Below are 16,582 nucleotides of genomic sequence, written 5' to 3'. Positions count from 1 at the left end.
ATGATATTTACTGCCAAAAAGGTGGTGGGTAGAGGCTACCCTGCTCATACACGAGTTCAAGTTTGTGATCACTGGCTCGGAGGGCTGCAATCCAGCTAATTAATCCATATAATTGATGCAGAGTTGGAGAGTACAGCAACAACAAAATAAAGAATATTGTTCCTAGTTTAAGGCTCGTGCAGGAGTCTGATGAGAGCAGGAAATAAACTGGCTTCGAATCAGGCGGTGCATGATCTCACACCTTTAAATTCCTAAAGGGAGGTGGGATGAGATCTTTAATATGCAGAACGATATCACCTCATCCTCCCTTTGGGATCAGGACATGAAATTGATTCTCCAAGTTCCTACCCATCATAATTATGGCTTAGTTTTTTTTTAATTTCCTTTTTTAGCAACTCAAAAAAGCAGAAGGAAGTTCTAATACTTGACATCAACTCAATTGGTCTGTGCCTATCAAAGATTAGGGGAATATTTTTCTTTTCAAGATATTTTTATTAACGATTGCAATAATACATTAAAAAAGAGAGCTGAGCTCCGCCATGTTGGTGAGGGAGTGCCGAGTCGAGCGCTGAGCTCCGCCATGTTGGTGAGGGAGTGCCGAGTCGAGCGCTGAGCTCCGCCATGTTGGTGAGGGAGTGCCGAGTCGAGCGCTGAGCTCCGCCATGTTGGTGAGGGAGTGGCGAGGCGAGCGTTGAGCTGCGCCATGTTGGTGAGGGAGTGGCGAGGCGAGCGCTGAGCTCCGCCATGTTGGTGAGGGAGTGAATGAGCCACGAGAGATCTCGCGTGGTACCCGAAGCGCTTCGCTAGCGAAGTGATCCCGGGCAGGTCCCTTCGCGCTGGAGCCAGCAGGGGGAAGAGAAGAGCAAGCGGGCGAGTCGAGCGCCGCGGCCTAGTGGCCTCTCATTCCATCCAGTCGGCGGCGGCCCCGAACCCGAGGGCGGCGGGAGCGTCGCCCTCTTGCAATATGTTCAAGAGGATGGCGGAGTTCGGGCCTGACTCCGGCGGCAGAGTGAAGGTAAAGCCCGACTTCGGAGCACAGAGGAGAGAGACCCCCGGGGGGCTCGGCAGCGGCAGAGGGGCACCCGAGCCCAGCCCCTGCACACGTCCAGGCTTCGTGGGAAGGGAGCCCACGCTCGGCCACGTTCAGCAAGGGATACGCGTGGGGAAGGGGTCCCAGTTAACGCAGCCTGTCAGCAGGAGGGAGGGAGGGAGGCGAAACTCTCCATTCATTAGGCAGGGAGGAGGAGGAGGAGGAATCCACGGAAGGATCAGTGGTTGGTGCGCAGCAATTAGAGCTACAAAGGGACGAGAGGTGCAGCAGAAGGGGTGGGGAGGGGGAACGAGGGTCCAGAGGTGCAGCAGAAGGGGTGGGGAGGGGGAAACGAGGGTCCAGAGTTGCAGCAGAAGGGGTGGGGAGGGGGAACGAGGGTCCAGAGGTGCAGCAGAAGGGGTGGGGAGGGGGAAACGAGGGTCCAGAGGTGCAGCAGAAGGGGTGGGGAGGGGGAACGAGGGTCCAGAGGTGCAGCAGAAGGGGTGGGGAGGGGGAACGAGGGTCCAGAGGTGCAGCAGAAGGGGTGGGGAGGGGGAACGAGGGTCCAGAGGTGCAGCAGAAGGGGTGGGGAGGGGGAACGAGGGTCCAGAGGTGCAGCAGAAGGGGTGGGGAGGGGGAACGAGGGTCCAGAGGTGCAGCAGAAGGGGTGGGGAGGGGGAACGAGGGTCCAGAGGTGCAGCAGAAGGGGTGGGGAGGGGGAACGAGGGTCCAGAGGTGCAGCAGAAGGGGTGGGGAGGGGGAACGAGGGTCCAGAGGTGCAGCAGAAGGGGTGGGGAGGGGGAACGAGGGTCCAGAGGTGCAGCAGAAGGGGTGGGGAGGGGGAACGAGGGCCCAGAGGTGCAGCAGAAGGGGTGGGGAGGGGGAACGAGGGTCCAGAGGTGCAGCAGAAGGGGTGGGGAGGGGGAACGAGGGTCCAGAGGTGCAGCAGAAGGGTTGGGGAGGGGGAACGAGGGTCCAGAGTTGCAGCAGAAGGGGTGGGGATGGGGAACGAGAGTCCAGAGGTGCAGCAGAAGGGGTGGGGAGGGGGAATAAGGGTCCAGAGGTGCAGCAGAAGGGATGGAGAGGGGAAACAAAAGGGTCTGTGAATGAGTGATGCAGGAAAGACTGGCCAGCAGAAGGGACGGTCAAAATACAAGCAGGTATGTTCAAATATGCCTCTGTCTGGAAAGAAAATGGAATCAGGGGCATTCGGGTTAGGGTTCTTACTCTTTTAAAAAAATATATTTATAATCAATAATGCGCTTCTAACTCTGAAATACACTGCAGGACGCTGAGGGGTTTCAGTTGAACTGACTTATTAGAATTCCGCGCGCGCCTTTTAAGGGCGGCATGAGCTGGCAGTGACATCGTGGCGTTCTCCCGAGGTGCACGCTTTGGCCTGAGCCACGAGGCCCTGAGATTCCCCGATGGCGCCATCTTCCTGCAGCTTCCTCGCCGGCGTGGCGATTCAAGTGGGGCCGGTTCGCCACGAGAGATGTGCGCTGCCACATATAGATAATACATATAAAATACAATGTCATATTTTATCCCATAATACTCCCACCCCACCCCCCCTACTAATCTACCCTAGAAAGAAAGAGAGATGGAGGAGAATAACTAAAATAATATATTTAAATGTGTGGTGGTTATGGACCATGACTCTTGCTCTCTACTGATTTTTTTTCTGTCCCTATTGCACTTTTTACCTTTATTTGTTTACATGTGCATGTTGAGTCCGTTTTTTTCCCCCCGCACTACCAAGAAGTGGTAATTCTGCCTCCATTGCAGGGTAAGGAATCTCAAGGTTGCATGTTGTTACGAGGACCCCAAAAATCCCAGCATCAATAGAAATTCACCAAGACAAGTGGTTATTTAAATGAAAGTTGATTTTAACTTTCTTTAAACATAAAAATAGAATCAAACTTTAACTTATCACTATTGACTTACTTAACCTAACTTAACCCCCTTCTAATTCTAAGCACACGTGTATGTAACGTGTGTTCAAGTTCAGAAAAGTTCTTTGATTCACACTCCAATCTCACCTCATTCCTCCAAGTTCACCGGTATCAGGCAATTCTTATGCTGTGCACAGAATTCAACATTTATAATTTCCACCAGGCTCTGGTGCTTAAAGGTAAATGGTTACAAGAAAGCTTCTTGTTGGTTTTCAGAGAGAAATTTGTGGCTCATTAGACACACACAAACTGATTTCCTCTGATCAGTCACTTCAGTAGAAGAAATGATAACCTCTTCTTCCAGGTCACTACAGAGTTCCTCTTGTTTCCCTTATTTCAGGAGAAACATTCTAGCCAGACGTTTCCTCTTTAAGGACTACAAGGATTTTCAACAGGCTGAACTCAGAACTCACAGCCTGTCTTCAAAATGAGGTTTTCAACAAGCTTGCCATGTGGCGGCCTCCAAAAGCTACTGCAGAACTCAGTTCTCTCTCTAAAAGAGAACCCCCATTTGTTTTTTTTCTCTCTGCTTGTAAAAACCACAACACCTCCCCAAGGCTTCAAAACCCAATCCTTGAAAGATCTTATCAGCACTTTGAGCCTGAACTGTTTATTTTCACCTGCTTTTGAAATTCCTTCCAAAGCAGTTCCATTGTCTTTTGCAAAGCTATGGGTGCCTCAGTGACTCACTTTCAGCAAAGCTCTTGCATTTTAAATGAGATGACTTTTGTGGTGTTACTCTGTGAAATGACCTACACTAAACCCCCACAAACTATCTCTTTTAAAAACATATTTATATATAATATAACCCATAACAATGTGATGTCACATATATACTCTGACAATAAATCTGAAAATTGTTGAATTTGTTGCACATAATATGACTTGATGAATAGCTGGTTGAAAGCTGAGATGCCATTCATTAAGCTTTTGTTGAGTTTCATTGGAACCTTGGAGGAAACCAAGATTAGAAAAGTTTTTGTTCTGATGAAGGAAAGATCTTCAACTTGCATTGTACACTGTTTTACTGACTACATTTGTTGTCTCGCCTGCTAGTAAGTGTTTCAGCAAATGTCTGAAAGTTGACAAAAAGCATAAAGTCTTACTTGCGTAAAGAACTGTTTTCTGCAGAATTGATATTGTCAGGTCCAACTCCTCTTTGTAACGTTAAATCACTTGCAACTTTTGGATTAATATGATCAAATCAAATATCTAGAAAGTAGATAGAAAGGGGGAGTTAGAAAATGGGATATCTGATGGGAATATTCAAAAATAATGTAATAGATTCTTCCCCTATAAATAAGTCTGCATTTTTTGGGATTAATATATCTTGGACAATTCCCTGTAAAATGGACAACCAGCATACCTGTAGGTAGTTGCTCATGTTTCTTAAAGCTGAATAAAGGACTTGTAAATCTATTATCCTTTCAAAAGGATGTACAAAGACAAAAATCTACATGGTATGGAAAATCTGAAATAAATTTCAAATTTATTTCTGAATAATAACAATTATTTATTCAGAAATACTACTAGTTAGACATCTAGAGATAGAAACAACTACTGAATCTGGTTTCAACATTTTCCCTTTTTAATTTTCCTTTTCAGAACAGAGATGAGGAGGAATTTCTTTAGCTAGAGTGTGGTAAATCTGGGATTTATTGCTATAGTGGATTGTGGAGGCCTAGTCATTTGGTGTATTTAAGGTAGAGATTTTTAGGCTCTTGATTAGCCAGGTCATCACAGTTTATGGGGAGAAGGCCGAGCAGTGGGGCTGAGTGGGGAAATGGATCAGTTCATGATTAAATGGTAGGGCAGGCATGATGGGCTCAATAGCCTATTTCTCCTCCTATGTCTTAGGATCTAAATGCAGTAGCTTTTTTTCTGGACCCAAATTCTATAAGTGCCTTCTATGTGCCTCTATATGTCATTGGAACAGAGAGACAGTTGCATGAAACGAGGATGTGCGCCATCCCTTCTGATACATTGAGTGCCCCTGGATCCCTCCAATGCCGCTGCCTTCTTCACTCCCATAACCTCTAGCTGCATGGATCCCTGTCCTGTCCAACGCTGTTGTGTGAGTTGTTAGGCTACCGATCCCCTCACTGGCCTGCTACCGAGGTCTCCTCTCCCAGGCATTTTCATTCTGGTGGGATGGGAGGGTGGTGTTCTCCCACTGTGGTGCCTCACGTCAGTCTGCAGCTGCCACAAAGCCCAGAAAACCTCATGGACTGGGCTGTCAAGAATGAATGCAGCCCACTTGAGCGCGGACCTCCATGTGTTTTCCGCTGCTCAAAAACAGCCTCAATCTAAACATGTATGGGGTTGTCGGGGTAATGACTAGGCAATAAGAGCAGAACTGGAAGGTGCACCTCTGTTCCTTGGGTTTGCACCAGAGGCAGTGGTACTGTTACAACAGCAGTGCATCCATTTATTACAACCAACATTAATGCAGTTGCAAAAAATCATTCCCTTCTTCAGATTATTTGCTATAACTGCTATCTTAGCTCTTTCCTGCATTTCCTTAAAGTTCACAAAGCAATCCAAGATTTAAAAAAAACTTTCATTACATTTTTCTTCCAAAGGGTGTCACAATAGTAAAGCCAATCGTCTTTGGAAATGTTGCTCGTTATTTTGGAAAGAAGCGCGAGGAGGATGGACATACACATCAGTGGACGGTGTACGTTAAACCTTACCGCAATGAAGTGAGTACTGCTTCTCTTGAGTCTTCAGGTTCATTGGAAAGACCATAACTGCTACTGTGTTTGGACCATAAGTCATGATTAAGTGCATGTTCTTTCATTGTATTTGGGATAAGGAAAAAGGAATACATCAGCGCTTGCACACCCCGCCACCATCACCCAGGCCATGACCTCTCCAACCTGCTACTATCGGGAAAAAGGTACAGGAGCCTAAAGCTCAGCAGCACAAGCACAGCTGCCCCCCCCCCCCCCACTCCACTGCCATCAGATTCCTGAATAATCATGAACCCAAGATATTGCCTTACTTTTGTGCACTGTTATTTTTTATAGTACGATGGTTATAATATGAAGCTGCCGCAAAACACTGGATTTCATGAGAATAAATTCCAATTCTAATGCAGTATGATGATTTTTTTTAAATTTAGACATACAGCACAGTAGCAGGCCCTTTCAGCCCACGAGCCCGAACCGCGCATATACCCCAAAATATCTACAAAGTCCCATGCATTTTGAAGGGTGGAAGGAAACTAGTGCACTAGGAGGAACCCCATGCAGACACGGGGAGAACAGATAGAGTCCTATTCTCGAACCCAAGTCACTGGCACTGTGTAATAGTGTTCATGTCAGTGGTTCTCAACCTTTTATCTTTCCACTCACAGACCACTTTAAGTAATCCCTTTGCCGTGGGTGCTCTGTGGAATTGCTTAAGGTGGTACGTGGGTGAGAAAGGAAAGATGAGAAGGGAAAGTTGAGAATCTCTGCTCTAGACCCAATTGTTACTGAAATATTTGGCTTGAGGAAAAAAATGTCATTGGCCCATTTCCTTTGGAGCAATGAAACCGTGCACATAACGAGTCAATGAGGTACGGTTAAAAGAGTGGTTTTCAAACTTTTTCTTTCCACCCACATACCACCTGAAGTGATCCCTTACTAATCACAGAGCACCTATGGCATAGGGATTGGTTAAAGTGGTAGGTGAGTGGAAAGAAAGAGGTTGAGCACCACGGGTTAATATTGTGAATAAACTTTGGTGCGATGCTCACTAAAAATAAACAATTAATATACCTTGCCTACAAAGTATTATACTTCCCTAAATATGAATTAATTTTAAGTCATAACCTAAGACATGAAATCTTAAGAATTCATGATGCATTATTTCAAAGAAGAACTAGTCATTTCATTTTTCCTTCATTTAAGTCCAATTTTATTCTTCCATAAAATGATACAGTAACACCAAAACCATTTACGATAAGCTTCATTGAGGGTTTGTGTCAAAAATTAATGTCTTAGTTTGATGGAAGTAGTCAAAAATGGTATCTACAAAGTTGTTCCTGGGTAACATGGTTACTTGTATGGGTCCTGAAAGTCAATGGTTTGGGAGCTACTCTTAATCTTTGCTTAGTGGTCTCTCATCCCTATTAGATTATGGATTAAACAATTCCACAATTTTATTCTCTAATTTTCACATTCATACTATTGTAACTTATTTGCTGTTTAAAAAGATTTTGACTTGATGAACAGTAAATGCTTTTTTTCTATTGAAGGACATGTCTGCATATGTAAAGAAAATACAATTCAAGCTACATGAAAGTTATGGTAATCCTCTGAGAGGTAAATTTACATTTAATACAATTCTTACTGAAAATGCAAGTAGGTTCCTGGTCAGAGTGGAATTTGGAAGAAGATTGAGCACATTGTTCATTATTCTTTGTCATGCAGAATTTAATTGACTCTGACATGAGGTGTTCAGGATGCATCAAGTTCTGCTGCAAACATCAGTATCAGCACCTTGATGAAGGGCTCAAGCCCGAAACGTTGGTTTATGTATCTTTATCTTTGCTATATAAAGTGCACTGTTTGACCTGCTGAGTTTCTCCAGCATTTGTGGTTTTACTTCAATCATGGTGTCTGCAGACTGCTGTTTTACTCCTGTGAATGTAACTGGGATAAAACAAATTCTGTCCTTGACACAGTTCTAATCCAGTTGATTTTTTTTAAAAAAGCACTCAAACTAAGGCAGGTCTCAATCAAAGAAAGAAATCTGTATCATCCAAAGTTATTCAATACTGAACTTCAGTGAGCTTTGTACTTAGTTTTTTTCTTTTTCTTTGGCTTGGCTTCGCGGACGAAGATTTATGGAGGGGGTAAATGAACGTTAAAATATACAGGTAAATGACAGACTGGGCCCACATTTGGACTTGGCTCTCTTTCGAAGAAAGGTCTTAATTGTTCCCTTACTATCTGAATGTAAAAAGGACTCTGAGAAAGGTTGTATTTGACATGTTTGTGAGATTGAACTTCAGAGCCAGAGCTCATGGGCGCCAGTGTCACTGTGAAAAAATAAATTCAATTTACTTTGGTCGTGGGCCAGTGTCGATTAAAAATTGTTTGATTTACTATTGCACTCCCAAAAGAAGGTTCAACCAATGTATGATTCCACTCCTGCTCTGTTGTTGTGTTTACATGCAATTCAGGATGAGAATTAAATAATACCCTGGCCATCAATGGGAATACATTTTTGGATGAAATGCCACTGCAAGATTCTAACGGAATTGTAGAAATGATGATCTGGTTTTTTTTTAAGTAGCTGTAGAGTTTTACCGTACATGTTGAGGATTTCAGTTTACCTATAGTTCTGTTATATTTAAAAGTTGATTTCAGCTTTTTTTTCCCCATTTACCAGTTGTTACCAAGCCTCCATATGAAATCACAGAAACTGGATGGGGTGAATTTGAAATTATAATCAAAATTTTTTTCATAGATCCGAATGAAAGACCGGTAAGAAACCAATAAATTCATTATTTATATTTGTTTCAAAAACCATTGGTAATACAAATATTGATAAGATTTATTTTTGAAAATTAAATATTTTTTTTTCTTCCTACTTCCCATGCTGTTCTGCCTGGTACACTGATTATAGCTTAGCCATACGCGGGTTTTGACACTGTTTCCTCAGCAGTGGGAACAGTCGAATGTGAAATAGACCTCCTTATAGGATTACCACTTGCAAGACTGCAACTTCAGGGGAGATAATGGGTGGGTGAAATTTAAATCTACTTCCCTCAAATTACATTGCATCCAGTTTTATAGGTATTTTCTCAATGCATATGCAATTTTAGCCAAATATCTACAGATTAATCAGTCTCAGTGGAATAAGAGCGGCATATATTTTATTCTTAATTATTCAGTGTTTATTAAACTTGTCCATTTAACTGAGTACTTTCATAGAATTGATCAACACAAAGGCATCCATTAAACTTATTAAGGCGGTGCCAGCTAGTAGTGATCTTGTCATTGCTGTTCCCATTTTTTGAAAACCTGCAAGTTATTACATTTTTTTAAAATCCAATTTCCCCTTGTTAGCCCTGTTTACAGGTAATGAATTACAGATAATAACTGCACTGTTGTGAAGAAAAATGTTTTTCCTTGCATCCTTTGTATTTTGTGCAAAGAGCATTAAATCCGTGTCTCTAACTTTTGCACTGTTTGTTTTTGGTTGTGTTCAATTCCTGAATGTTGGCTGCAACGTGAAAGACGGTTCCATCCGGTCTCTTTATTTTGTACGTTGGCTCTTTGTTCACGACAATAAATTCTGATTCGAATGTAGTTTTAGTACGATGATCTTTTTCTAAAATTTCCACATTCAGCTCAGTAGCAGGCCCTTTCGGCCCACAAGCCTGTGCTACCCCAATTGCAAATTATTTTTTTAAAATCATCATTCAAATGTTCCACAAAGAATTAACTTGCTATTCTCTTTTCTGTTATGCAGGTAACTCTCTATCACTTGCTGAAGCTGTTTCAGTCTGACAGTAATGTAATGCTGGGCAAAAAAACAGTGGTCTCTGAATTTTATGATGAAATGGTAAGCACAAGAAGGAGCTTCCACAGGGATACTGTAACCATAATGTGCCTTCATAATCTCAATAAAATTAGAATACTTTCAATCTGAAGGCAGAGTGCATAAAAATTGCTGATCTTATCAAAATGCAGAAATTGGATCACTCCAGACAATACGGTAGGAGAGGGTTTAATCTAAAATGGCACAGGGTATTTATCAGCATTAAGAAGTAGAAAAAGGAACAAGGTTCATAAATAAGTGAGTGTGGGGCGGTATTAAAAAAGCGAGTAGTATCAGATACAAGTAGGCTAGGATACAAAGACAGGTTTAGTGCGTATGCATGTAAATACAGTGTGGTAAATAGCCATGTCTAGGGAGTATAAAGTAGTGACATTAACAGAAAGATGGCTTTTAAAAAAGCCAGAACTGATAAGTAAATGGTTCAGAAAAGGTGGTTTAGGTGAAAAAGAAGGTGGGATTGCAGGTCTATACAGGAAGATATTATGGTGTTTGAAAGAGATGACTGAGTGACAAAAACATGGTTTATTCCTGGGAATCACTATCTTTGAGGTCCTTTCCTGGACTCAACATGTTAACATCATCATAAAGAAAGCATCTCAGCACCTCTACTTCGTTAGGATTTGTGGAGGTTTGGTATGACATTGAAAACCTTGGTAAACTTCTACAGATGTGTAGAGGATGATTTCTAACCCTGAGTGTACTTTTCTGCAAATGTTTCCGGTGAGAGAGCACAAAACTATTTGTATATATTTTTTTAAAATCACTGTTTTTGTCCTAGATCTTCCAAGATCCCACAGCAATGATGCAACAACTGTTGACAACATCTCGACAATTGACACTTGGAGCCTACAAACATGAAACTGAGTGTAAGATGCTATTAATCTTTGATTACAGATAACTGCATGAAAAGAGCAATTATGCCAGTGTGACTTCAAGTATGAGATCTGACTTCTGCTTGTGGTTACTGATTCCATCTAGAGTTTTGTTGCAGTAGATCAACTATAATGTCCTCTCTTTTACAAGTTCGATGTTAATTTCCAGGGAAAAAAATGCATTAGATTTTTGAAAGTTGCCAAATTTTCCCTTCCGACCCAGGTGGTCAGACAGGTGTTTCAGAAGCAAACTGGTACCACAAACAATTTAAAGCAGAAAATGACCACTTCTTGGTCCACACCAATGCACAGAAGGCCTGACAATGCAGAAGAACCCACAAAAGCATCTTCACAGTAATCCTTCTCCAGATCTTCCCAATTTTATCTTGGTTGATACATCGTCACACCCTGTGAAGTGCAGCAATGTTGGGCTTGACATCTTTTGGCTATAAAGGGTAATGGAAATGTTGACTGATGTGACTTAACATTTAGCCTTTTGAGCCTATTCAATAAGATTGTAACCTAACTCCATATGCATTTTCCCATATTTTTCTGATGGCTAAAATTATTCAAATACATCAATTTTTGATTCAAAGTTAACAGAAGTAAACTTGCAAATGCTTGTGGAATAAAGTCCAATCTTCTCCCTTTGCACCTGCTAAACCTATTTTTGAACAGTCTCTCCTGGGTTCCAGCCTCTCCATGCTTTATCCCAAACATTAGTATTCTGTTTGTCTTTTTGATTAATTTGTCACTTATCCATTACAATTTCTTAAGCACCCAAGTCTTTAGAATCTCCATTTTTAGATCTTCACCATTCATAAAATAACTTGTTCAATTCTTATTCGATCTAAAATGGATTACTTAATTTGCCTACATTGAAATGAATTTCCACAGTATTGCTCATTCCCTGAATTAATTTATTTCTACTCCACCTACATTACTTATAATGTCACCTATCCTTTATAGCATCAACAATCTTATATTTGTCTTTTCCTCCTATATTCTAAATTTTACATTGTAATTCTTCAAGCTGTCTCCTTCCAATTTTAATTCTTTACAATCTGGCTTCTCTGCTCATTTCCAAGCCAATTCAAAGACTGGCTTCAAATCATGGATTTCAGCTTTAACTAAGTTTCTTATATTAAAAAAATCTTATTACTGTAAAATCCCTGGTTTCCAACACCTATGAAGATTGTTAGATGCCAGATAAGTATATTTTCCAGTTGCTTGAGACTTAATTTTACAATGGTTAGCTGATACACCTGGATTAAGAATAAATAGTTTAAAAGACAAAAATACTAGACTATACTTGCACTGAACAAACTTCACTTGCATGAATATATAAACCTTAAAGCATTTTACTTTATTTTCAGATACATTCCTTGAAAAAATTTAACCGTCGCTGCATCTGCAGGTTCCTTCCCCTCCACAGAGCCACCTGAAAGACGAGCAATTACATTATAGATAATTAACATCCCCCTCCCCCAAGTTTACAGATAAAGCCTCTGACCGGGGCAACTCTTACTATTCAGGTGAGCGGCATCAACCTGGGCGACGCCATTGCTGCTTCACACAACTTTATTCAAACAACTGCTACGAGCAAAGCCCAGCCAAGGCCCTCCGCAGGCTGAATATTTTCACCCAAAGTTTATGTGTTACTTCAGAGAACATTTACTTTTACAAATTTAAAGTTCCATATTTTTACCTATTTTATCCTCTTTATTTTCCTCAATTTCTTTTTGTCGGTTGCTTGAATTCTGGATACCAGGGGCTTTACTGTAGTTGCCTTGGAGAAGTCCTTATAAATAGGATTTATAGAATTTCAGATGCTCTTCATTTAGATGATTTTTCAAAAATTTGATTAGATTGAATTATATTGTTTGCATCGGTCTTCACCTTCCTCCTTTCCTCTCACCTGGCGCTCTCTACGTTTTTATTCTCTTTGTCTGGCTCCCCTCATCATTCATCTGTCTGAAATTCTTCATCCCTCTTTGGTCCATCCATTTCTTGCCCCTCCCTCACTCTTCCTTATCTCTTTCTACTGGGTATCATCTCCACTCTCTCAGATCTGAGGCAGGGTCTTGACCAAAAAGGCCAGTAATTCTTCCCCCTCCCATCCAAAAATGCTGCTCAACTCCCTGCGTTCCTCCACTTTTGCTCCAGTTTCCAGCACCTAGTCTCTCTCATTTAGTCTGTTATATAAGTAAAACGTGAAAATCTTCAGACATAGTGATTGAAGTAAAAGCACAACACTGGAGAAACTTAACAGGTCAAACAGCATACTTTATTTGGCAAAGATAAAGATACATAACCAATGTTTCGGGCTTGATTGCTTCATCGAGGTACAGATAAAATGTTTGCAGGCGCCCAAACAAAAAATGATTTTTTTTTGGTTCGGATGCCCTACCTACATTTAGTCCATACCTTGATGAAGTCCCAGCGTGAAATGTTGGTTATGTATCTTTACTATATAAGTAGTCTGTTATAGGTCAGGTCAGATACAGCAATGAGCTCTCTGAACCCTTCTCCATTAACAATGGCGTGAAGCAAGGCTGTGTTCTCGCACCAACCCTCTTTTCAATCTTCTTCAGCATGATGCTGAACCAAGCCATGAAAGACCCCAACAGTGAAGACGCTGTTTACATCCGGTACCGCACGGATGGCAGTCTCTTCAATCTGAGGCGCCTGCAAGCTCACACCAAGACACAAGAGAAACTTGTCCTTGAACTACTCTTTGCAGACGATGCCGCTTTAGTTGCCCATTCAGAGCCAGCTCTTCAGCGCTTGACGTCCTGCTTTGCGGAAACTGCCAAAATGTTTGGCCTGGAAGTCAGCCTGAAGAAAACTGAGGTCCTCCATCAGCCAGCTCCCCACCATGACTACCAGCCCCCCCACATCTCCATCGGGCACACAAAACTCAAAACGGTCAACCAGTTTACCTATCTCGGCTGCACCATTTCATCAGATGCAAGGATCGACAATGAGATAGACAACAGACTCGCCAAGGCAAATAGCGCCTTTGGAAGACTACACAAAAGAGTCTGGAAAAACAACCAACTGAAAAACCTCACAAAGATAAGCGTATACAGAGCCGTTGTCATACCCACACTCCTGTTCGGCTCCGAATCATGGGTCCTCTACCGGCACCACCTACGGCTCCTAGAACGCTTCCACCAGCGTTGTCTCCACTCCATCCTCAACATCCATTGGAGCGCTTTCATCCCTAACGTCGAAGTACTCGAGATGGCAGAGGTCGACAGCATCGAGTCCACGCTGCTGAAGATCCAGCTGCGCTGGATGGGTCACGTCTCCAGAATGGAGGACCATCGCCTTCCCAAGATCGTGTTATATGGCGAGCTCTCCACTGGCCACCGTGACATAGGTGCACCAAAGAAAAGATACAAGGACTGCCTAAAGAAATCTCTTGGTGCCTGCCACATTGACCACCGCCAGTGGGCTGATCTCGCCTCAAACCGTGCATCTTGGCGCCTCACAGTTTGGCGGGCAGCAACCTCCTTTGAAGAAGACCGCAGAGCCCACCTCACTGACAAAAGGCAAAGGAGGAAAAACCCAACACCCAACCCCAACCAACCAATTTTCCCCTGCAACCGCTGCAATCGTGTCTGCCTGTCCCGCATTGGACTTGTCAGCCACAAACGAGCCTGCAGCTGACGTGGACTTTTTACCCCCTCCATAAATCTTCGTCCGCGAAGCCAAGCCAAAGAAAGTCTGTTATATATATTTTTTTCCACCTTTTTAAAAAAATCTTCAGAGTAGGAATGGAACAGTTGCCCATTTTGTTTTCATTGTGTCAATACCTCATCAACCCTGGATGGCCAGATGTCAGAATTTATTGTCATGAACACGCCACAAAATTTGTTGTTTTGTGGCAGCATTACAGTACAAATATTGCGATAAATTGCACAAAAATGTGCAGAAATAAGAGAAAATTTGATGGTGGCCGTGGATCATGGTCCATTCAGGAATCTGATGGCAGAGGGGAAGAGGCTGTTCTTGTGCCGCTGGGTGTTGGTCTTCAGGCTCCTGTACCTCCTTCCTGATGGTAGCAGTGAGAAGAAGGCATGGCCTGGGTGGTGAGGGTCCTTGAGGATAGAGGCTGCTGTCTTCAGGCATCGCCTCCTGTAGATGTCCGTGACGGAATGAAGATTGATGCCCATAATTGTGCTGGCCATGTTCCCCACCTTCTGTAGTTTTTCTAGATAGATTCTTGTGCCTGAAAATCATGCACTAGGATATATCGACATTTTCATATGTTAGCAATTCTTGATTTTTGAACCCATGTGATTTTTAAGATTTTATTTGCTTCCAAGAGAGACCAGGTTGAATGACACTTTTATTTTAATGAAAATTTAAGTAAAAAGTCTGTTCTTTAGGTTTAAAGTATAGATATTGCAACACTGCATTTGTGTAACTTTTTTTATTCTCCAAGTGCAAATCATGATTTTTTTAAGCATTTATGAATGTTGAAATTAACTTTACTATAACTTTTTCCTCTAAGTTGCAGAACTTGAGGTCAAGACGAGAGAAAAGCTTGAAGCTGCCAAAAAGAAGACCAGTTTTGAAATTGCAGAGTTTAAAGAGAGATTAAAAGCAAGTCGAGAAGCAATAAACTATTTAAAGAGTGAAATCAAGAAGATTGAAGATGATGATCAAGGAAAGGAAGGCTGAGTAAGGTTCACCAGATTAACTGGAAGTCTTCAGGAAGAATTGAATGAATTTGCCAAGAGCAGTATTGCTCTTTGTAAAAAACGAATGTTTGCATTGCCTTTCTTTGAGACTGAATGTTAGATCATTCCACTTAGGTTAAACTTGAGAAAACCACACCTGATGTATTTTTTATTTTAAAATTATCTTATTTCAATCCAATTTAAGAGCATAGAGCAAGCATCCTAGTTCTTTTAAAACAAATTATACAATGTAAAAGTCTGAAGGAAACTATTAGCGTGGCACGAACTGCTACGTTCTTACAGCACCTGCAACCTGCTTTCAAATCTGGGACTGTCTGTAAGAAGTTTGTACATTCACCCCATGACTGTGTGGGTTTCCACTGGATGATCCCGTTTCCTCCCACATTCTAAAGATGTATGGGGTTTGTGGTTAATTAGGGTGCTGCAGGCTTGTGGGCCAGAAGGACCTGTTACCATCTCTAAATTTAAGAAAAAATGTTAAAAAAAAGATGTGCTTTTTTTTACATTGGTTTACTCTGCATTTTATCTTTTGTATTTAAGGTATTTGTTACAATTGCTCTTGTATCTCAATAAATCAATGTTTTTGTCACGGCTGCAGTGCTCCGTGGGGGTGGGGGGGGGTGGGTGGGGAGTGGTTTCATCGTGCCATCTTTGAAACTTGCCACTGTTGTAGTGCGTGATGTAGCCGGGTAATTGAGGTGCTACAGAGCAGCTCAAGATTTTTTTAGGCTAAAAGAATTGTTGGGGAAAAAATTGGTGCTTGCAATATTTGAATTATATTGTTTGTACATGCTTTAAAATAAAAAAATCCCTTGCTCTTTGATGATTAACACATTTCCAAAGATAGGGAATTTTCTTTTTTTAAAAAAGGACCTATTGGGCTACTCTTCTGATCCAGGCTTTAACAATATATTTGATTTATGAAGAAAGGTTTCATTTTATTGGTTCATTTTTTTTGTTAAGAGCAAGGCCAGCAATTTATTTCCCAACCCCCCCAACTTTGCCCTGGAATGCTAATCCCAAATGTCCATTATTAGTGCTCTTGACCATTCATATAGCTGACACTTTGATCCTTTTCAACTCTAAAGCAGGGTTCATAGTGGTGAGGCAAAGACAAGGCCCTCCTCATTTATTACAGTACTCACAGAGTTTTCTCAGGCTGCAGTTCAGTTTAAGAGTCAATTTGCAGTACAGTATCCTGTATCCGAAATGCTTGGGGCCAGACTTTTTTTGGTTATTGGGTTTTTTTTCCCGGTTTTCGGAACACTGGAACTAAGCAGCATTAGCAGAATTAGTGGTTAAACAACAACAAATAACGGCAGGTTTTTGGAGCTCTGACAAGTGGAAAATTCACATGAAATAATGTTTCATACTCAACCACTGTCCAGTTTTGCCAACAGCTTGACTTTCTGTTGGGAAAAGATCTAAAATCTTATAACTGTAAAACCCCTGGTA

General features: G+C 41.9%; 1 protein-coding gene across 1 annotated transcript; it reads left to right on the top strand.

Moving 5' to 3' along the window:
• The first annotated feature begins 755 nt into the window (after positions 1–755).
• On the top strand, positions 756–15,716 carry yeats4 (YEATS domain containing 4). The gene is made up of 7 exons (XM_069904103.1): positions 756–1,015; positions 5,568–5,687; positions 7,229–7,295; positions 8,368–8,462; positions 9,454–9,546; positions 10,322–10,409; positions 14,938–15,716. The coding sequence occupies exons 1-7, from the start codon at positions 965–967 to the stop codon at positions 15,105–15,107; spliced, it is 684 nt and encodes a 227-aa protein (XP_069760204.1). The 5' UTR covers positions 756–964; the 3' UTR covers positions 15,108–15,716.
• The last annotated feature ends 866 nt before the right edge of the window (positions 15,717–16,582 follow it).

Source organism: Narcine bancroftii, chromosome 11 (genome assembly GCF_036971445.1).
Source record: "Narcine bancroftii isolate sNarBan1 chromosome 11, sNarBan1.hap1, whole genome shotgun sequence".
Classification (NCBI taxonomy): domain Eukaryota; kingdom Metazoa; phylum Chordata; class Chondrichthyes; order Torpediniformes; family Narcinidae; genus Narcine; species Narcine bancroftii.
This window is presented reverse-complemented; position numbering and strand designations above follow the sequence as displayed.